This window comes from Gallinula chloropus (assembly GCF_964237585.1).
Source record: "Gallinula chloropus genome assembly, chromosome: 1".
Lineage (NCBI taxonomy): Eukaryota > Metazoa > Chordata > Aves > Gruiformes > Rallidae > Gallinula > Gallinula chloropus.
This window is the reverse complement of record NC_140085.1, coordinates 214,943,297-214,965,007: the sequence shown is the minus strand read 5'-3', so window position 1 is coordinate 214,965,007 and position 21,711 is coordinate 214,943,297. Positions and strand designations below refer to the sequence as shown.

At 52.2% G+C, this 21,711-nt stretch overlaps 2 protein-coding genes across 2 annotated transcripts; one reads left to right on the top strand and one right to left on the bottom strand.

The window, feature by feature from the left end:
• Nucleotides 1-5,867: 5,867 nt before the first annotated feature.
• On the top strand, nucleotides 5,868-8,470 carry LOC311188838 (erythroblast NAD(P)(+)--arginine ADP-ribosyltransferase-like; the record flags this gene model as incomplete). Its single annotated transcript, XM_084260378.1, has 2 exons — nucleotides 5,868-6,627; nucleotides 8,340-8,470. The coding sequence occupies 2 exons, from the start codon at nucleotides 5,868-5,870 to the stop codon at nucleotides 8,468-8,470; spliced, it is 891 nt and encodes a 296-aa protein (XP_084116504.1).
• Nucleotides 8,471-9,093: 623 nt separating this feature from the next.
• On the bottom strand, nucleotides 9,094-13,388 carry LOC311188837 (erythroblast NAD(P)(+)--arginine ADP-ribosyltransferase-like; the record flags this gene model as incomplete). The annotated part of the gene is made up of 4 exons (XM_084260377.1): nucleotides 9,094-10,192; nucleotides 10,509-11,354; nucleotides 12,403-12,504; nucleotides 13,358-13,388. The coding sequence occupies 4 exons, from the start codon at nucleotides 13,386-13,388 to the stop codon at nucleotides 10,080-10,082; spliced, it is 1,092 nt and encodes a 363-aa protein (XP_084116503.1). The 3' UTR covers nucleotides 9,094-10,079.
• Between the last annotated feature and the right edge of the window lie 8,323 nt (nucleotides 13,389-21,711).

The window sequence follows — 21,711 nt, the reverse complement described above, 5'->3', positions numbered from 1 at the left end:
CATGTGCCTAAAGTGGCAGTTGGACAAGGGGACAATACACTCCTTGTAGTGATCATCCTCTTGCACTGAGTGCAGGATCAGGTCTAAAGGCTTCCTGCAGAGATACAACCTTGGCCATTGGGTCACCAAGCCTTGGCCGTCTCATTTCTGTTTGAGTAAAATCCCTCAGAGTTCTTCCAATGCCTACCTTCATTAACCCATTCCATATTTGGCTAGCAAGACAAACTCATGACTGTCAAAAAGAGGGGGGAGTTGGCTTCCCTCTAACCCCATAGATGAGGGCAGAGAAAAGTATCACTGACAAGAAGTCAGGCCTCCTCACTCTGGTTTCTTCCTTCCCATATAATGAAAAGAGAAAGACATTTCCTTCTTGGTGAAGAGACAAAAAAGCATCAAGGAGGGAGAAGCAGCGAGCCCTTAACATTAAAGGCACCAACAAGACAATTACTGTGAACTATGCAGGCAATTAATATCTTCATCTATTCTCTTCAAGCAGACATCAAAGATTTTATCTGGCGCAAAAAAACAGAAAAGCCAAACTCAGTTCATTTTAAGGAACTGAAATTAGGGGGAGATGAAAAGGATGGAATGATCCAGTGCATTTATTCATGGCACAATCCCGATGGTGGGTAAGTTCAGCAACACTGGTTGGCCAGGAAAATGAGAGGGGTTCTGGGGATGGTCAGGGCCATGGAGATTTGGGATCAGGGTTGGAGCCTTTGAGCAGAATGCCGTGATTTTCGGGCATCCTTTTATTCCCCATTGCTTATTCACATGAGCAATTACATCCCATAATCTTTCCAACCACCCTGATTTTTGGGGTTTAGAAAATGCTTGAGAAGTCCATTTGTTCTTCCCACTATTTCATTGGCTTGGGGATAATGGGGTGTGTGGAAAACCCATCCAATTCCTCCTCCCGGTACCCCATCCTGACAGGAGAAGGAGATTGTGCCTGGTGCTGAGACACACTCCATACTGCTACCAATTCTCCTACTTGAGCACTACCCTATGATTTCTGGTTTGGTCTTTATTTGCAAGGCAACAGCTTGATATTTCCATGGTTTGGCCTCTCTTTTAGCAGAAGTATCCTTAACCCAAACATTCAGTAACTGTTCTGAAGAGGGGATGGGGGCGACTTGCACCCCAGGGGAAGTTGTGCTGGTTTTGGTTTCTAAAGCAGCTCTTTCCTGAGCTGCCAGGGCTTTGGCTGCACCCTCTGGAACTGTAAAGATATGACAGCAATGTTCTCTCTGAGCGTACCATTTCCTCACTGAAGCTCTTGGTGCCAGCCTGTCAGGGGGTGGTGTCCCAGCTGAGAATTAGATCTCCAGTATGAACTGGAGTCTAAAGCAGCCAAGTGGTACGCCACATCCCACACTGCAAATGCTTTCTTCTCGATTCCTTTGGCAGCAGAGTGAAGGACACAGTTTGCTGTCACTTGGAGAGGCATCAATACATGGGGAATCAACTGCCCCAGGCATGGAAACACAGCCCCACAGTCTTTCTCTGTTTTGTAAACACTGTTGATTGTGTGGAAAACTAAAGTGGTTGAGGTGTACAGGAATTTTATTTAGATCAGAGTATTGAGTTGAGGTGGAGAAAAAAACATCCCTTGCTGAGAGCTTGCTCCCTGGAAAAGGCATTTTATTGTAGGTATTGTCGTGAACTAAGATGGGCAACAAACTGGGGGGAGGAATATTGGAAAAGAGCCCTCTGGGGTGTATTTTGGCACACAGGAGAGATATTGTAGGGTCAGGAGGAAGGGAAGATGGAAAGACTCTGATCAAATAGTGTATCCAAAGGTGGCTTTTGTATAAATTAGAAAATGGGGAGAAATGGCCTTGTAATGCATCTTTGAATTATAATACTATTTTACAAGTGATACTATTTCTAAGAAGGGAACAGAAATGGGATGAGGCCTCCTATGCAGTTTGTCACCCTTTGTAACCATCCAGGATGGGAAAAAGATTGTGGTTTAACACCCCCACTGTGGCCTTAGACTTAGAAAAAGAAAATAATACACAGAGGCATCGAAAACTGAAAAGGACAAAGGTGCACAAAATCGGGAAAGATGCATAAACCAGAGGACCCACCAGATCTGTATCAGCCATCCCCAAAAGCAGCCTCAGATGATGATTCAGAAAGTAAAAGCAGCTCCTCTACCCCTCCCTCCACCCCCAGAGCCCCATTTCTAACCGAATTAGGAATAAGAAGGAACAAACTATGATACAGGTGCCTTTAAGGGAGATCTCAGGTAAGGAAGGCTAAGAGCTTTTGGGATGACCCAGCAGGGATGACCAAGCACTTTGAGTTTATTATCACACCACGTAATCCAGGCTGGAGTGATGTACAGTTAATGTTAGACCCCTTATCAGACCATCAGACCACTATTGCAGTTTTGCATAACTGGGTGCTGGCAGAGAAGGGGGTGCTGCAGAGCTGGGTCCTGCAAGCAGCAGCCAGAAGGTCTCTGCAGGCCCCAGAGAGTAAACAGCGACCAGCTCAAGGCCAGAGTTGCTGCTGACCAAGGCCGAGCCAATCGGCGATGGTCACAGCGCCTCTGGGAATCACATGTAGGAGAAAAAACCCTGCAGGCAGCTGCATTTTGCCACCAGAGAAGGAAGTGAGAGGATGTAAGGAGCTGTGCAGACACCCAGGGCAGGGAAGAAGGAGGGAGGGGGAAGAATGAGGCCCTCCAGGAGCTGGAGAGAGATTCCCCTGCAGCCCCTGGAGAAGCCCATGGTGGAGCGGGTGTCCCCTCGCAGCCCATGGATAATGATGGGGATGTGAGATCCCATTTATAGCCTGTGGAGAGACCGACCCATGCCCCAGCAGGTTTGACAGGGACTTGGGACTCTGTGTGGGACCAGGCCAGAGCAGTCTGTGCCCGAAGGTCAGCACCCCATGGAAGGGAGCCCTGCTGAGGCCTGTGGTGAGGAGATGACTCCCCAGTAGAAAAGGCTCGGGCTGGAGAAGTTCATGCAGGACTGTCTGCTGTGGGTGGGACCCAACTGTACAGCAGGGGAAGGGGGGTTGTGTGGAATACTCCCCCAGCTAAGAAGGAAGACATCGTTGGAGGAACAGACTGAAAAGCCCCATTGGCCATTCCCTGCCCCGTCCTGTGCTGCGATGGGGAGCGGGGGTTAGAAGGGAGCAAATTGTGACTAAATTCTGATAAGAGGGGAGGGGTGGGGGGAAGGAGCTTTAAGACCTGGCTGCACTTTTCATCACCTGACTCTGGTGTCACTGGCCGTTTAGTTGCAGTGTAGTTAGTTTTCTTTCCTTTATTCTGTGTTGAGTCTGTTTTGCCCATGATTCTAACTGAAAAGTGATCCCTCTCTGTCCTTATCTCAAGTCCTACACCTGTCAACATATATTTTCTCTCCTTTTCAGCTAAAAAGGGGAGTGACAAAGAGGCTTTCATAGAATCATAGAATCATAGAATGGGCTGGGTTGGGAGGGACCCCAAGGATCATAGAGCTCCAACCCCCCTGCCACAGGCAGGGACACCAACCTCCAGGCCTGGATCTACACAAGGCTGCCCAGGGCCCCATCCAACCTGGCCTTGAACACCCCCAGGGACGGGGATCTTTTGGTGGGCACCAAAAGATCAAGATTACTATTGTCGGGACTCTAATTATGAACAAGCAAAGGATGAATTAGGACATTTAATACTTTAGTGGCTGATGGAGAATAACCCATAAAAACATCCCACCAATGATGAGCTGTTTCTGACTCGATTTGACTTGAAATTCCCTTTAATTTGCTTTGAGTTATGATAGTTTTTGAAGATTTATGTCAAGTCTTACTATGCTTTGTATATAGTCTTTGAACTGTTTCATTTCAGCTAAAATTTTGCTTGTTTAAAGAGATTCTGACTTTACTTGCATTGAGGGATTCATAATGCCAGAATAAAGCAAGCAGCTGTTCTCTTGCAGCATAAAAAGTACAGGTATTGCTTTTCCTAACTAAGATTTCTTATGCATCTTACAAATGGGTTTGTAGACTGAATCCTTCTACACTGTTTGCATCATTTGATACAGGACATACATACCTGGCACTGACTCCAGTAAAGATCTAATTCGGAAATGGGCCGAATTGTCCATTTGCAAATATTAATTGTCTGTTCCAAACAGCCAGGTTCTTGCTGTGTAGACTGATGACTGCAAACCATTCCATTTATGGTTAACTCACGCTTTGTGAAGGACTGTGTCCCTCAACAGATGTTTAAGGGACTGGGTCGAGATCGTGTCGGTGGTTGTACAGGCGGATGTTTGTCTCAGCATTGCTTGAATATCTCATCGTCTACCACTGCCGTAGCAATGGAGTATCAGGAAAACCACACAACTGCCCATTTCCTGCCCTCCTATGCACCTGTCTGTGTAGCAAAGTCTGAGAACTTAAACCTAAGCCCCATGCATTCGCCCAGACCCAGAGTGGGAAAAACAGAGAGGGGTCTGCAGACCCCTGAAGAGCACTGCGGACACATGGGAGACACCCTAGTAACGGTATTGGGCAAGTGCAGCACTGCTGAGCAGTGGGTGGGGTTAAGCTCAAGAGTTCTCAGAATATGCTGATTGTTCCTCAGAACGGGCAATACACCTCAATAAAAGAGCCCTGACAACCAGCACCAAACAGAATTCCCCCCCTGACGTGAAGTCGAGTCGCACTGACGGGACCCCGCAGCTCCACGGTGGTAGCTATTGCACCTTTACTTTCCTTTCCCCATCTTTCTCTCTCTTTCTTGCATCTCTGAGAATGTTGATGTCACTGTTAAACTACTTCTTCTCCTTATGGCATCTGAGCTCGTTTGTGTCTTAATCTCACTCTGGGAAGAACAACGAATCTCCCCCAGACAGGACCCTTCCAGGTCGGGACACCCCTGTGTCCACCAGCACCGCAACAGGGACGTTCCCCCAACCCAGAGCTGCTCCTGCCAGATCAGACAGGGACCAGGCTGTCCCCAGCCCTGCTGCCTGTATCCTGCCCTGCCTCCTGCCCTCTGAGCCCCTGCACAGCCCAAGGGCTGCAGGCAGGGACTGACCCGGCACAGATGCCCCTGGCCAGAGCCATCCATGTCTCTGTGCCACCTGTGCCACAACCTGCCCCGTCCTCAGTGGTGTGACAGGGGGTTGGTGCAAGCCCTGGGCTCCAGGTCAGCATCAGGTCCTGCAGGAAAATGCAGAGCCCTCAGTGGGACAGCACCTGCACCCAGGTCAGAACAAAGGCAGTTTATCCCATGAGGCTTTCCTGACTGATCCCTGCAGCCAGGCTGCAGGGCAGGAGGGGTCAGTGGGCAAGCTGAGTGCTGGGGACTTGGAATGGTAAAACTAACCAGGGGGTGGGGAATAGCTCTGAGCCTGAGCAATCCTGCCTGGGACTGCTCTAAAAAGGGTGGCTGGTTCTCATCTTTCCTACCAGTGACGGGCAGGCACCGAGGGGCTGGGTGCCACAGGATCTGGGGAGCAGCACATCGACACCACCACAGGACACAGCTATGGCTTCTCGCTGGTGTCCCCCCAGGGGTTTGCTTCTGGCAGGAGACACCACAGACCCTCGGGCTGCCAGGGCCATGGGGCCAGGCACTGGGGACACCCACCTCTGGGCATGGTCTGAGGCAAGTAGTGGTGTTGGGGCATTGGTCAGTGCTGGGTTTGGGGTCTTGACTGGTGCCCTGGCTGGGGATGCAACTGGGTCTGCTTCCCCCCAGCCTGCTCCACTTCATACCCCCCTCACAGGCTCTGTCCCCCGATTTGGCCCCGCTCTTTTTAACTCCACTTCCCCATCTGCCTGCAGAGGAACCAGTTGCTTCCCTGCTCCCAGCTCCACAGGAGCCATTGGCTTTTCCCAGGGTGGCTCTGCCTGCCATGGAGCATCTGGTGCTGGGCTTGGTGTGGCTGCTCGGGATGCTGGTCTCTGTCAGCACCATGTTCCAGCCAGTGCTCAAGGAGCAGAAGGCTCTGGACATGGCCCCCAACTCCTTTGATGACCAGTACCTGGTCTGCAGCGACGAGATGGAGAAGAAGCTGCAGAAGCTCAACCACACTGAGTTTGTATCCAACAGCAACTATGCCAAAGCCTGGAATAAAGCGATTAATAAACTCCAGTGCCGCGGGTTCCAGCCGTCACAGCTGCAGCCGGAGGAGATCGCCCTGATGGCTTACACCTTAAATGACCCCCCCCTGAACAAGGACTTCAACAAGGCTGTGAGTAAGGCCGGGTCTTCCCGTGAGGAATACCTGCAAAACTTCCCCTTCAAGGCACTGCATTTCCTGCTGACCAAGGCCCTACGTAAACTGCGGGTTGACCAGTGCCGCAACGTCTACCGGGCGGTCGACGAGAACTTCACTGCCAAGGATGGGGAAATTGTCCGCTTTGGGTACTTCGCCTCCTCCTCCCAGAAAAGGGAATGTGCTGAGATTTATGGCAAGATCACCATCTTCTCCATATATACCTGCTACGGTGCCCTCATCAGTGACTACGCCAAATCACGTGATCACCAGGAGGTCCTCATCCCGCCCTTTGAGATCTTCAAGGTCACCAGTGTCACCCACAAAGGGAACAGTGCCCGCATTGACCTCAAGTCCCAGGGTGTGCACAGCAACTACAGCTGCGAGTTTGTGACAGGTAAAGTCCTGGGGGATGGTCCCTCCCCACTGACGGGGTGTGGGGGACGGGGTGGCCCCATCCCAACTAGTCTGCCAGGAAAGGGGGATGTCGCCAGGGGGGAGGCTGACAGAGGCAGCTTGCCCTTGGGCGTGCATCCTGGCACGTCTTCCAGCCGCTCTCCCCTGGGGTTTGCAATGGGGCCCTTAGCGGCAAACAGGGTGCAGCGTGGCACAGCGTGGTGGGGCGCAGCATGGCGCGGCACAGTGTGGAGCAGGGTTGGGGCGGCACAGGGCACTGCAGCTGGGGAGGGCAGAACCCATCCAGGACCCCTGCCCACCCAGCTGCCCCTGACTGTCCCTCTCTGGCATCCCCAGGTCAGAGTGTTACCAAGGCCCCTCTCTGGGGGTTCATCCTGGCAGCAACAGCCCTGGCAACTGCTGTGTGAGTCTGAGAGAAGATGCCAACACTGCTGCGGCACCATGGCAACGGAAAGGGGTTGGGACAATGATCCACCAGCTTCATGGAGGTGCCAGGATGGGACAAGGCAGCAGGAGGGCTGGGGGCATGGGGACAGCCATGCTGCTTATCTCTGCCATGGTGCCCCCAGCACTGGGATGCCCCAGCATAACCGGGACATCAGCAGAGCCCAGATGAGACCTTTCCCTGTCTCCCAGAGGAATAAAGACTTGCTCCAGACCAAGGAGTCTCTGTTGCTTTCCTGCAGCTCCATGGGCTGGGAGTGGCTGTGGTGGTGGCTGAAGCCGGCATCCAGCCCACTCACGTCTCCAGCCCTCCCACACCCACAGCATCCCGCAGAGCGGTGCCCACAGTGCAGCTCTGCTCAAGGGGGGAGGGGGTGTCTCCAATTGGGATCTGTGCCCCTGCCTGCCCGTGGCTGCCTGTAGACTGGGTAAGGGGGTCGCAGCACCTGTCAGGGCAGAGAGAGGAGGGAAGGGGGGGGCTCATTCTGCACTTGCAAGGTGTGCTGAGGACAGTCCTGGGCAGATTTCTGCCACACCGGGGAGGAAGCATTGCCTACAGTGGGCAGGGAAAATGATTTTTTGTGGAAAAAGAAACAACCCCTGGAATGTATCTGCATGTGTATTGGATACAACAGGAGGAGAGAAACTGAGAGGGCCACACCGTGCTGCAGATGTGCTTGTAGCCTTGCAGCTGCAGGGCTGGTGGGGCAGTCCCCTGTGCTCAGCCAGAGTCACTCCCAGGAAGCGCTGGGTGTGGAAACCTGCTGGGAAGAGGCCCCAAACCTGCACTGTGCCTCTGTGCTTGGAGGATCCCGATGAGCCCCCTTCTCCCAGCAGAAGGGGCATCGGTGGTTCCAAACTGTGCTGCAGAGGGGATCTGCTCCAGACACTGTCTCTAACCATGTCCCTCCAGCAGCAGTTGGACGAGGGGACCACGTACTGACTGAGCAGTGCTAGAGGGGGCTGCCTGTTCTGAGTGCCCACAGCTGCTGCTCTCCCCCTGGCCAAAGCTCACAGAGCAAGCCAAAGGCCCTACTGGAGCCTGCCTGCCCTGCCAGTGCACCCACAGCAGCTCGAGACAAGAGGTGCAGAGCAGCAGGTGCTGAAGAGCAGTGAGGTCACAGGCAGTCACAGCTGCTCCCTGCTGACATCACAGGGGTGTCAGGGGCTGACGCCCTTTTCAAAGCATCTGGGATCTCTTGAGGTCGCTGCCAACTCCTACAATTCTGTGATTCTGTCATCTCCCAGAGGGCCAGAAAAGGTGCTATTACATCTCCCCAGTTGACCGTGTGTTTGTCCAGTACAATACCAAGCACCTGTATCGTTTTTCCATTCACAAGTCTGGATATAACCTCGGCCATCAGGTCACCAAGCCTTGAAGGTCTCATTTCTGTTTGACCAAAATCCCTATAAATTCTTGCCATGCCTAGCTTCATTAACCCCTTGCCATAATTGGCTAGCAAGACAAGCTTATTACTCTTGAAAAGAGGGGGAGTTGGCTTCCCTCCACCCCATAGATGGGGACAGAGCAAAGTATAGCTGACAAGAAGTCAGGCCTCCTCGCTGTGGTTTCTTCCTTCCCCTGAAATCGAAAGAAAAACAAATTCACTTCTTGGTGAGAAGGAGGAGAAAAAACAGCGGTGAGGGGGGAGAAGCAGTGAGTCCAGGACATATGGTGGGGCTGTGTCTCCACCCTTGGGGCAGTCGATTCCACATGGATTGATGCCTCTCCAAGTGACAGCAAACTGTGGCCTGCACTCTGCTGCCAAAGGAATGGAGAAGAAAGTATTTGCCATGTGGGTTGTGGGCTACCTGTGGTGGTTTGGCCCTGGCTAGAGGCCAAATACCCACCAGAGCCACTTGCTCACTCCCCTTTTAGCTTAAAATATATATTGGGATAAGAAGAGAGGGATCACTCTGCAATTAGTGTCATGGGCAAAACAGACTCAGCGCAGAACAAAGACAAGAAAACTCATTTATTACACTACAGCTACACCCCCAGTGAACCAGAGTCAGGAAATGAGAAGTGTGGCCAGGTCTTAAAGCACCTTCTCCCAACCCCTCCCTTCTCAGAAGCCTTCATTTTATTTCATACACGATTTTACTCCCTTCTTCCCCCCCCCAAAATGGTGTGGGGAGCTGCAGGGAATGGGGAATGGCGCTCCAGTCAATTCCTCATAAGCTGCTCTCCTCTTCCAAATTTTTACTTCCCCCCACCCGTCCCTTCTTTGCAGACTTTAATCGTAAATTCGCTCCTTTCTTCCCCCCCCTCGCAGCTCAGGGACGGGCAAGAATGGGGGTTTTCAGTCTGTTCCTCCCAAGTTGTCTTCCTTCTTAGCTGGTGGTGTTGTGGAGGCATTCCACACACACCCTCTTCGCCTGTGGCACTGTGGGGTCTCACCCATAGCAGACAGTCCTCCACGAACTTCTCTAGTCTGAGTCTCTAGCCACGGGCAGGCAGGGACAGACCCAGTTGGAGACACCCCCTCACCCCTTGAGCAGAGCTGCTCTGTGGGCACCGCTCTGCGGGATGCTGTGGGTGTGGGAGGGCTGGAGACGTGAGTGGGCTGGATGCCGGCTTCAGCCCCCACCCCAGCCACTCCCAGCCCATGGAGCTGCAGGAAAGCAACAGAGACTCCTCGGTCTGGAGCAAGTCTTTATTCCTCTGGGAGACAAGGAAAGGTCTCATCTGGGCTCTGCTGATGTCCCAGTGGTGCTGGGGCATCCCAGGTCTGGGGAAACCATGGCAGGGATAAGCAGCATGGCTGTCCCCATGCCCCCAGCCCTTCTGCTGCCTTGTCCCATCTTGGCACCTCCATGAAGATGGTGGATCCTTGTCCCAACCCCTTTCCATTGCCATGGTGCTGCAGCAGTGCTGGCATCTCCTCTCAGATTCCCACAGCGGTTGCCCGGGTTTTGGCTGTCAGGATGAACGCCCTGAGAGTGTTGCAGCTGACACTCTGTCCTGGGGGTAGCAGAGAGGTGCAGTCAGGACAGCAGGGGGGGCAGGGGTCCTGGATGGGGTGTACCCTCCCCAGCTGCACGGCGGTCTCTCAGCGCATCTGCACTGAAGTCACACGTCTGGTTCTTGCATCGCTTCTCTGCCAAAGAAACCAACCGTCAGCACAACAGCTGCTGCAGTGCCCTGTGCCGCCCCACCCCTGCTCCACACTGTGCCGCGCCATGCTGCGCCCCACCACGCTGTGCCACGCTGCACCCTGTTTGCCGCTAAGGGCCCCATTGCAAACCCCAGGGGAGAGTGGCTGGAAGATGTGCCAGGATGCACGCCCAAGGGCAAGCTGCCTCTGTCACCCTCCCCCCTGGCGACATCCCCCTTTCCTGGCAGACTTGTTGGGGTGTGGCCACCCTATTCCCCACACCCTGGCAGCGGGGAGGGACCACCCCCCAGGACTTCACCTTTCAGATACTCGCAGTTGTACTTGCTGTAGATGTCTTGAGACTGGAGCTTAATGTGGGCGCTGTTCCCTCTGTGAGTGACTCTGGTGACCTTGAAGGTCTCAAAGGGTGGGATGAGGACCTCCTCCTCCGTATGGAAGAAGGAGTAGTTTCCGATGGGGACACCGTAGCAGGTGTTCACTGTAAAGAAGGTGTCATTGCCGAACTTCTCAGCACGCATCTTGTTTAAAGAAGAGGAGGCAAAGTACCCAAAGCGGACAGTTTGACCACGCTGGGCAGTGAAGATGATGTCCTTTACCCCACGGTAGACCTTGTAGCAGCGGCGAGGCTGGGAATACTGCAGGTCACGTATAGCCTGAGTCAGCAGGAAATGCAGCACCTTGAAGTGGAAGTTGATCAGGTATTCCTCACGGGAACGCCCGGCCTCACGCACAGCTGCGTTGAACTCCTTGTACAGTGGGGGCCTCTGTACAGTGTAAGCCATCAGGGCGACTGCCTCCTGCCACGTCAGATCTGCTGACTGGGGCCTGATCTTCTGCCATTTAGCAGTTGCTTTTTTCCAGGCTTTGCCGTAGTTGCTGTTGGGGTCAAACTCAGAGCGGTTGAGCTCCTTCAGCTCCTTCTCCATGTCGTCCCTGCAGGCCTGGTACTGGTCGTCAAAGGAGTTGGGGGCCATGTCCAGTGCCTTCTCATCGATGAGGACTGGCTGGAATATGGGGCTGACAGAGACCAGCATCCTGAGCAGCCACACCAAGCCCAGCGCCAGATGCTCCATGGCAGGCAGAGCCACCCTGGGAGAAGCCCCCGGCTGCTGCGGTGCTGTGGGCAGGGAAGCAACTGGTTCCTCTGCAGGCAGATGGGGAAGTGCAGAAAAAAGTGTGGGGTCAACTCAGGGGAGCAGGGCCTGCAAGGGGGCTGTGAAGTGGGGCAGGCTGGGGGGAAGCAGCCCCAGTTGCATCCCCAGCCAGGGCACTGGTCAAGACCCCGACCCCAGCACCGGCCAATGCCCCAACACCACTACTTCACAGAATCACAGAATCGTAGGGGTTGGAAGTGACCTCGAGAGATCATCGGGTCCAACCCCCCTGCCAAAGCAGCTCCCCAGCTCATATTACATAGATACGTATCCAGACAGGGCTGGAATCTCTCCAGAGATGGAGACTCCACCACCTCCCTGGGCAGCCTGTCCCAGGGCTCCCCTCACCCTCACTGGGGAAAAGTTCTTCTGCATGTCGGTGTGGAATTTCCTGTGCTCCAGTTTACAGCCATTGCCCCTTGTCCTGTCCCCACAGACACTGAAAAGGGGCTGGCTGATTCCACCTGCATCCCATACTTCAGATATTTATAAACACTAATTAGGTGCCCCCTAAGTCTTCTTTTCTCGAGACTTCACAGTCCCAGTTCACTCAACCTGTCCTCATACGGGAGATGTTCCAGGCCCCTAATCATCTTTTTAGCCCTTCTCTGGACTCTCTCCAGGAGGTCCCTGTCTTTTTTATACCAGGGAGCCCAGAACTGGACACAGTACTCCAGGTGGGGCCTGACCAAGGCAGAGTAGAGGGGGAGGATCACCTCCTTTGACCTGCTGGACACACTCCTCCTGATGCCCCCAGAATCCCATTGTCTCTCTCAGCCCCCAGGGCACACTGCTGGCTTATGGCCACCCTGTCATCAACCAGGACCCCCAGGTCGTTCTCCAAAGAGCTCTTCTCCAGCAGGTCATCTCCCAGCCTGTCCTGATACAGTGGGTTATTCCTCACCAGGAGGTCTTGCCTCAGACCATGCCCAGAGGTGGGTGTCCCCTGTGCCTGGCCCCACGGCCCTGGCAGCCCGAGGGTCTGTGGTGTCTCCTGCCAGAAGCAAACCCTATGGGGATGCCAGCGAGAAGCCATACCTGTGTCCTGTGGTGGTGTCGATGTGCTGCTCCCCAGATCCTGTGGCACCCAGCCCCTCGGTGCCTGCTCGGTACTGGTAGGAAAGATGAGAACCAGCCACCCTTTTTACAGCAGTCCCAGAAAGGATTGCTCAGGCTCAGCTCTAGTCCCCACTCCCTGGTTAGTTTTACCATCCCAAGTCCCCAGCACTCAGCTTGTCCACTGACCCCTCCTGCCCTGCAGCCTGGGTGCAGGGGATGGTGAGTAAAACCCCCATGGGATAAACTGCATTTATTTTGACCTGGGTGCATTTTCCTGCAGGACCTGATGCTGACCTGGAGCCCAGGGCTTGCACCAACCCCCTGTCATGACACTGAGGACGGGGCAGGTTGTGGCACAGGTGACACGGAGCCATGGATGGCACTGGCCAGGGGCATCTGTGCCAGGTCAGTCCCTGCCTGCAGCCCCTGTGCTTTGCAGGGGCTCAGAGGGCAGGAGGCAGGGCAGGATACAGGCAGCAGGGCTGGGGACAGCCTGGTCCCTGCCTGATCTGGCAGGAGCAGCTCTGGGTTGGGGGAACGTCCCTGTTGCGGTGCTGGTGGACACAGGGGTGTCCCGACCCGGAAAGGTCCCGTCTGGGGAAGATTCGTTGTTCTTCCCAGAGTGAGATTAAGACACAAACGAGCTCAGGTGCCATAAGGAGAAGAAGTAGTTTAACAGCTACATCAACATTCTCAGAGATGCAAGAAAGAGAGAGAAAGATGGGGAAAGGAAAGTAAAGGTGCAATAGCTACCACCGTGGAGCTGCGGGGTCCCGTCAGTGCGACTCGACTTCACGTCAGGGGGGGAATTCTGTTTGGTGCTGGTTGTCAGGGCTCTTTTATTGTGGTTTATTGCCCTTTCTGAGAAACAATCAGCATATTCTAAGAACTGCTGAGCTTAACCCCACCCACCCTTTAATGGTGCTGCACATACCCAATGCCATCACTAGGAGATCTCGTGACATCCTTGGTGGTCTTCAGAGGTCTGCAGACCCCTCTCTGGTTTCCCACCCTGGGTCTGGGCGCATGCACGGGGCTTGGGTTAAAGTTCTCAGACTTTGCTACACAGATAGGTACATAGGAGGGCAGGAAATGGTACTCTTGTGGTTTTCCTGATACTCCATTGCTACAGCAGTGGTAGATGATGTGATGGTCCAGCAGTGCTGAGACAGACACCCACTTGTACAAACAACCACCAACATGGTCTCTACCTAGTCCCTTAAACATCTGTTGAGGGACACAGTCCTTCACAAAGCATGAGTACCTGTAATTTTTATGCTGCTACAGAAGAACAGCTTCCCTTATTCTGGCATTATGAATCCCTCAATGCAAGTAAAGTCAGAATCTCTTTGAACAAGTCAAACAAATTCTAGCTCAAATGAAAGAGTTCAAAGACTATGTACAAGGCATAATAAGACCTGACATATTTTTTTTTTTTTTTAATTATCATATATCAAAGCAAATTAACGGAAATCTCAAGACAAATTGAGTCAGAAAAAGCTCATCATTGGTCGGATGTTTTAATGGGTTACTCTCCATCAGCCACTAAAGTATTGAATGTCCTAATTCATCCTTTGCTTGTGGTGGTGTTAATAATTAGAGCCTGACAACAGTAAACTTGATCTTTTGGTGCAAATCAAAAACTCCAGCTGAGAGAGTTTAGGATTGCCCACAGTAACCAAACATTAACGATATGAAATGTTGTGAAAGAATTTACCAGAATATTGAAAAAGGAGAATTTGAAAGGGAGCTGGTGAATCTTGGATTTTGTAATTAAGCTATACAACCTTGGGTTTCTCTTGTTGAGGTGGTTTGGCCCTGGCTAGAGGCCAAATGCCCAAAGCAACTTTATCACTCCCCTTTTCAGCTGAAAAGGAGAGAAAATATATGTTGAGAGGATCAGGATTCTGGATAAGAACAGAGGGATCACCCTCCAGTTGCTGTCATGGGCAAAACACACTCTTACAAGCTACTTTCCTCCTCCAGATCTTTAACACCTCTCCTTCCCCCCACCCGTCCTCTCTTAGCAGACTTTACTTTAGTCATAATATTGCTCCCTTCTTCCCTCCCCCCACCGTCCGTCCCCCCCCCTGCCCCCCCTGCCCATTGTGGCACAGTGGGGAGTGGGGGCTTTCAGCCCGTTCCTCTGAAGTTGTCTTCCTTCTTAGCTGGGGGGAAGGCATTGCACACACACCCCCTTCCCCTGCTGTACAGTTGGGTCCCACCCCCGACAGACAGTCCTGCATGAACTTCTCCAGCCTGAGGCCTTTCTATCGGGGAGTCATCTCCTCACCACAGGCCTCAGCAGGGCTCCCTTCCATGGGGTGCTGACCTTCAGGCACAGACTGCTCCAGCCTGGTCCCCCACAGAGTCCCAAGTCCCTGGCAAACCTGCTGTGGCATGGGTCGGTCTCTCCACAGGCTATAGATGGGATCTCTCCTGCCCATCATTATCCAGGGGCTGCGAGGGGACACCTGCTCCACCATGGGCTTCTCCAGGGGCTGCAGGGGAATCTCTCTCCAGCATTGGAGGGCCTCATTCTTCCCCCTCCCTCCTTCTTCCCTGCCCTTGGTGTCTGCACAGCTCCTTACATCCTCTCACTTCCTTCTCTGGTGGCAAAATGCAGCTGCCTGTGGGGCATTTTTCTCCTACATGTGATTCCCAGAGGCGCTGTGACCATCGCCGATTGGCTCGGCCTTGGTCAGCAGCAACTCTGGCCTTGAGCTGGTCGCTGTTTACTCTCTGGGGCCTGCAGAGAGCTTCTGGCTGCTGCTTGCAGGAACCAGCTCTGAAGCCCCCCTTCTCTCCCAGCACATTGCTCTGCAAACTGACACGTGTATTACTGTGAAACCAAACCTTTTATCTATGTGCTAACCAAGCCCACTGTGTGGAAACTTGAGAAACAAGATGTTTAGATAACGTTTAACATTGAGCAAATGGATGTTCAAGCCTTGGTCTATGTGGGAAACTTCAATCACCCCAATATCTGCTGGATGGACAGCACAGCTGAGCACAAGCATCCAGGAGATTCCTGGAACGTGTTGATGATCACTTCTTCCTGCAGGTGACAGAGGAGCCAATGAGGAGATGTACCATGCTGGACCTTGTTCTCACTGACAGCGAGGGGCTGGTGGGGGACATGAAGATCAAGGTCAGCCTTGGATGCGGTGATCACAATATTGTGGAGATCTGGGTCCTCAGGACAACAAGGAGGGTGCACAGCAAGCTTGCTACCCTGGACTTCAGAAGAGCAGAGTTTGGCCTCTTCAGGGAGCTGCTGTTTAGAGTGCAATGGGACAGAGCCCCACAGGGAAGAGGGGCCCAAGCCAGCTGGCTACTATCCAAAGGTCACCTCCTCCAAGCTCAGGGGGATGCATCCCAGCAAAGAGGGAATTAGCAAAAAGCAGATCCTCCTGCAGACAGGCACATGGAGAACAAGGAGGCGATTGGTGACAGCCAACATGGCTTCACTAAGGGCACATTGTGCCTCACAAACCTGGTGGCTTTCTATGATGGACACAGAGGGTGGATATTGTCCTGGTTCTGGCCAGGACAGAGTTCACTTCCCCAAGCAGCCAGCACAGGTGAGCTGAGCTGGTCCAGGCTGTTTTCCACACCATGTGACATCACACCCCCATAAGAGGGGCTGGTTGGGAGGGGCCGGTCCGCTGTGGGTCGGGGACAGTCTGAGTGCAATCAGACATCAGGTCAGTCATCACATCAGTGCACCAAGAGTTGGATAATGTCCAGGGTTCTGCTATGACTGAGTTAATGTTCTTTGTAGTAGCTGGTGTAGTTCTTTGTGTGGGATTTAGGAAATGAATCATGTCAAAAACACACTGATGGTTTTAGTGGTTGCCAAGTAGTCAAGGGCTTTTGCTCTCCTGGCAGAGGTGGCAAGGTACACACATCATCAAGAGAGCCTCTTGCTGCACTTGCAAGGTGTGCTGAGGACAGTCCTGGGCAGATCACTGCCACACCAGGGAGGAAAGCATTGCCTACAGTGGGTAGAGAAACTTATCATGGGGGAAAAAGCATCTGCATGTGTATTGGATACAACAGGAGGAGAGAAACTGAGACAGCCACACCGTGATACAGATGTGCTTGTAGCCTTGCAGCTGCAGGGCTGGTGGGGCAGTCCCCTGTGCTCAGCCAGGGTCGCTCCCAGGAAGCGCTGGGTGTGGAAACCTGCTGGGAAGAGGCCCCAAACCTGCACTGTGCCTCTGTGCTTGGAGAGCACAGCAGATGCCAGCAGAAGGGGCATCAGTGGTGGCCAAACTGTTTCTCTAAACATGTCCTCAGAGAGGGGAGTTGGCTTCTCTCTACCCCCATAGATGAGGGGAGAGAAACATATAGCTGACAGTAAGTCAGGTCTCCTTGCTTTGATTTCTTTCTTCCCCTGAAAACCAAAGAGAAACAAATTTGTTGTCAGTGTGAGAAGAAGAAGAAATAGGAGTGAGGGGGGCAAAGCAGTGATCCCTTAACATTAGAGGCACCAACAAGACAATTACTATAAAAGTATGCAGGCAATTATTAACTTCATATATTCTCTTCAAGCAGAAATCAAAGTTTTATCTGAAAAAAAAATAAAAGAGGAAAAAAGCAAACTCGATTGATTTAAGGAACTGAAAGTAGGTGGTTATTAAAAGGATGGAACGATCCACCTCATACTGATTCTGTGTTCCTCCCCATGGGCATCCTTCACTTTCCAAGGGTATTTAGTCATGGGAATTTCAGGTACCAGTAGCACGGTCTCCATGGTGGATAATTTCAGCAACACTGGTTGGGCAAGAAAATGAGAGGGGTTCTGGGGATGGTCAGGGCCGTGGAGATTTGGGATCAGAATTGGAGCCTTCAGGGGTTTTAGAAAACACTTGAGAAGTCCATTTGTCCTTACCACTATTTAACTGGCTTGGGGATAATGGGGTGTGTGGAAAACCCATCCAATTCCTCTTCCCGTTACCCCGTCCTGACAGGAGAAGGAGATTGTGCCTGGTGCTGAGACACACTCCATACTGCTACCAATTCTCCTACTTGAGCACTACCCTCCCCTTCAGGAATGATGGTTTCTTTGGTGTTTATTTGCAAGGCAACAGCTTGATATTTCCATGGTTTGGCCTCTCTTTTAGCAGAAGTATCCTTAATCCAAACATTCAGTAACTGCTCTGAAGAGGGGATGGGGGCGACTTGCACCCCAGGGGAAGTTGTGCTGGTTTTGGTTTCTAAAGCAGCTCTTTCCTGAGCTGCCAGGGCTTTGGCTGCACCCTCTGGAACTGTAAAGATATGACAGCAATGTTCTCTCTGAGCGTACCATTTCCTCACTGAAGCTCTTGGTGCCAGCCTGTCAGGGGGTGATGTCCCAGCTGATAATTAGAACTCCAGTATGAACTGGAGTCCAAAGCAGCCAAGTGGTACGCCACATCCCACACTGCAAATGCTTTCTTCTCGATTCCTTTGGCAGCAGAGTGCAGGCCACAGTTTGCTTTCACTTGGAGAGGCATCAATACATGGGGAATCGACTGCCCCAGGCATGGAAACACAGCCCCACCACCTGCCCTGGACTGATCCAGAATGCATTAGAACAGGGGGAAGCCCCAGGGTACCTGCAGTATATTGATGACATCATTGTATGGGGCAACACAGTAGAGGAAGTTTTTGAGAAAGGAGAATAATCCAAATTCTGCTAAAAGCTGTTTTCACACTCAAAGTGTCTTGGTCATGACCAGGACAGAGTCAACCTCCGCAGGCAGCCAGCCCAGGTGAGCTGGGTTAGCCCAGGGGAGCTGCCTTTGCCTGGGCTGTTTTCCACCCCAGCTGACAGCACTTGCCCATAAAAGGGGCTGGTTGGGGATATGTAGTGCTGGATGTCCCCAGAGCAGTGCAGCACTCTGTAATTGTTGGCTTGGTAGGTGTACTCTGTATTAACACTGGGTGTGAGTGCAATCGTCTCTTATTGCTCTACCTTCACAGTGGTTTTGTCAGTAAACTGTCTTTATCCCTGCCCATGGAGTCTCTGTCTGTTTCTCCTCCAGGAGTGAGTGAGCAGTGTGTGGTGTTTATCATGTTGTTCAAAGAGGTGATGGCAGCTATGATGTTTTGTCTCATCCCCTGGTCTATGAACCTATACCCCCTTTATGCAATCCCTGTCTTCTTGTTTACCATCTTGGGAGGGCAGGTGAAGCCTTGAAGAGCTGGAATCAAAACTCACTGGCCTTGGTGACTATGGAGCAGGGATTCTTTAATGCAGTACTGGGCACACAGGGATCGCTCCTCTGAATGTGTGAGCTGTTTAAGGCAGAACTGCTCATATATATACAGTTCAATTCTACATATTCATTATAATTTCTAAGAAAAGACAGGGTTTTGCAAATTATTTCCAGGGAGTCATTCACATGAGCATGCTCCCAGATGGAGCATGCTCAGTGAGACTCAGTGGGGTCTTCTGGTGGTCTTCAGGGATGAAGGCTGGACGTTTTCCTCTCTGTGTGTGACAAGGTGTCTAGAGAGCTGGATATGCAGTATCCACTGAAATCCAGGTACTAGAGTCTGGAGCTCTTGCCCCAAACACCTCAGCAAAAGGCATCAGTGTGTTTTCGACATGATTCATTTCCTAAATTCCACACACAGAACTACACCAGCTACTACAAAGAAAATTAACTCAGTCATAGCAGAACCCTGGACATTATCCAACTCTTGGTGCACTGATGCGATGACTGACCTGATGTCTGATTGCACTCAGACTGTCCCCGACCCACAGCGGACCGGCCCCTCCCAACCAGCCCCTCTTATGGGGGTGTGATGTCACATGGTGTGGAAAACAGCCTGGGCCAGCTCAGCTCACCTGTGCTGGCTGCTTGGGGAAGTGAACTCTGTCCTGGCCAGAACCAGGACAATATCCACCCTCTGTGTCCATCATAGAAAGCCACCAGGTTTGTGAGGCACAATGTGCCCTTAGTGAAGCCATGTTGGCTGTCACCAATCGCCTCCTTGTTCTCCATGTGCCTGTCTCCAGGAGGATCTGCCTTTTGCTAATTTCCTCTTTGCTGGGATGCATCCCCCTGAGCTTGGAGGAGGTGACCTTTGGATAGTAGCCAGCTGGCTTGGGCCCCTCTTCCCTGTGGGGCTCTGTCCCATTGCACTCTACACAGCAGCTCCCTGAAGAGGCCAAACTCTGCTCTTCTGAAGTCCAGGGTAGCAAGCTTGCTGTGCACCCTCCTTGTTGTCCTGAGGACCCAGATCTCCACAATATTGTGATCACTGTATCCAAGGCTGACCTTGATCTTCGTATCCCCTACCAGCCCCTCATTGTTGGTGAGACTGAGGTCCAGCATGGCACATCTCCTCATTGGCTCCTCTGTCACCTGGAGGAAGAAGTGATCATCAGCTTCTTCCAGGAATCTCCTGGATGTTGTGCTCAGCTGTGTTGTCCATCCAGCAGATATTGGGGTGATTGAAGTCCCCCACACAGACCAGGGCTTGAACATCCATTTGCTCGATGTAAAACGTTATCTAAACATCGTGTTTCTCAAGTTTCCACACAGTGAGCTATTGATAAGCACGTAGATCAAAGGTTTGGTTTCACAGCAATATATGTGTCACAGTTTGCATAGCAATGTGCTGGGAGAGAAGGGTGTGCTGCAGAGCTGGCTCCTGCAAGAAGCAGCCAGAAGCTCTCTGCAGGCCCCAGAGAGTAAACAGCGACCAGCTCAAGGCCAGAGTTGCTGCTGACCAAGGCCGAGCCAATCGGCGACGGTCACAGCGCCTCTGGGAATCACATGTAGGAGGAAAAAACCCCACAGGCAGCTGCATTTTGCCACCAGAGAAGGAAGTGAGAGGATGTAAGGAGCTGTGCAGACACCCAGGGCAGGGAAGAAGGAGGGAGGGGGAAGAATGAGGCCCTCCAGGTGCTGGAGAGAGATTCCCCTGCAGCCCCTGGAGAAGCCCATGGTGGAGCGGGTGTCCCCTCGCAGCCCATGGATAATGATGGGCAGGAGAGATCCCATCTACAGCCTGTGGAGAGACCGACCCATGCCACAGCAGGTTTGCCAGGGACTTGGGACTCTGTGTGGGACCAGGCTGGAGCAGTCTGTGCCCGAATGTCAGCACCCCATGGAAGGGAGCCCTGCTGAGGCCTGTGGTGAGGAGATGACTCCCCGATAGAAAGGACTCAGGCTGGAGAAGTTCATGCAGGACTGTCTGTAAGGGGTGTGACCCAATGGTACAGCAGGGGAAGGGGTTGTGTGTGCAATGCCTTCCCCCCAGCTAAGAAGGAAGACAACTTCAGAGGAACGGGCTGAAAGCCCCCACTCCCCATTTCCTGCCCCACCTTGTGCCACAAGGGGCGGGGGGGGATGGTGGGGGGAGGGAAGAAGGGAGCAAAATTATGACTAAAGTAAAGTCTGCAAAGAGAGGAGGGGTGGGGGAAAAGAGAGGTGTTAAAGATCTGGAGGAGGAAAGTAGCTTGTAAGAGTCTGTTTTGCCCATGACAGCAACTGGAGGGTGATCCCTCTGTTCTTATCTAGAATCCTGAGCCTCTCAACATATATTTTCTCTCCTTTTCAGCTGAAAAGGGGAGTGATAATGTGGCTTCGGTGTCTTAGAAATGCCAGTGGTCCTAACGAAAGGAATTGAGGTAGACACGTTAGTGAAACAGTAATTTTTTATACATTCTACCAAGAGCGGGTGACCTAACAAAGTCGGCACAGCTTTGGTCAGAGTTTCTAGCACTTTTATACCATATTCTTATTCAGAAATCATTAGGTTACCTCATACACCTGTACATAGTCATAACTTGACCTGCTTCATATTAAAATGAGTTCCAAGAAGTGATTTCCATCAACTCCTCCCAGCTGCGCCTGCACACTGCTGTTTGGTGGTGGGTGTTGAGGGTCGTGGGGATGAAGTCGGATGGCTCCTCTTCGTCACCACAAGTAACCTTCTGTTTTGGGCAGACTCAGTTACCCCTTGACTCTGATCCAAACTACAAGTTTGGTTTCAGCAGGTTTTGTATACCTGCAAGGACAAGGGGGAGCTTGAACTAGCTGCAATGAAATGCTTTGACTGCATTTGTGACCAATTAGAGACAAGCAAGGAATTCATGAACAGATAAGGAGGAGGGGGGTACTGGAACTTGTCAAAGAAGTCATTTTATATCCTCAGAGCACATAGTCCTTGAGTGTGTAATTTACTTGAAATATGGTGGTAGACTCAAACTTCTGTCCCAATTGGTGTTTCTTCTTTATCAGTGAGGCAGAGTCGTTCAAGCCAGGCATTGTTTATGGGAGGTCA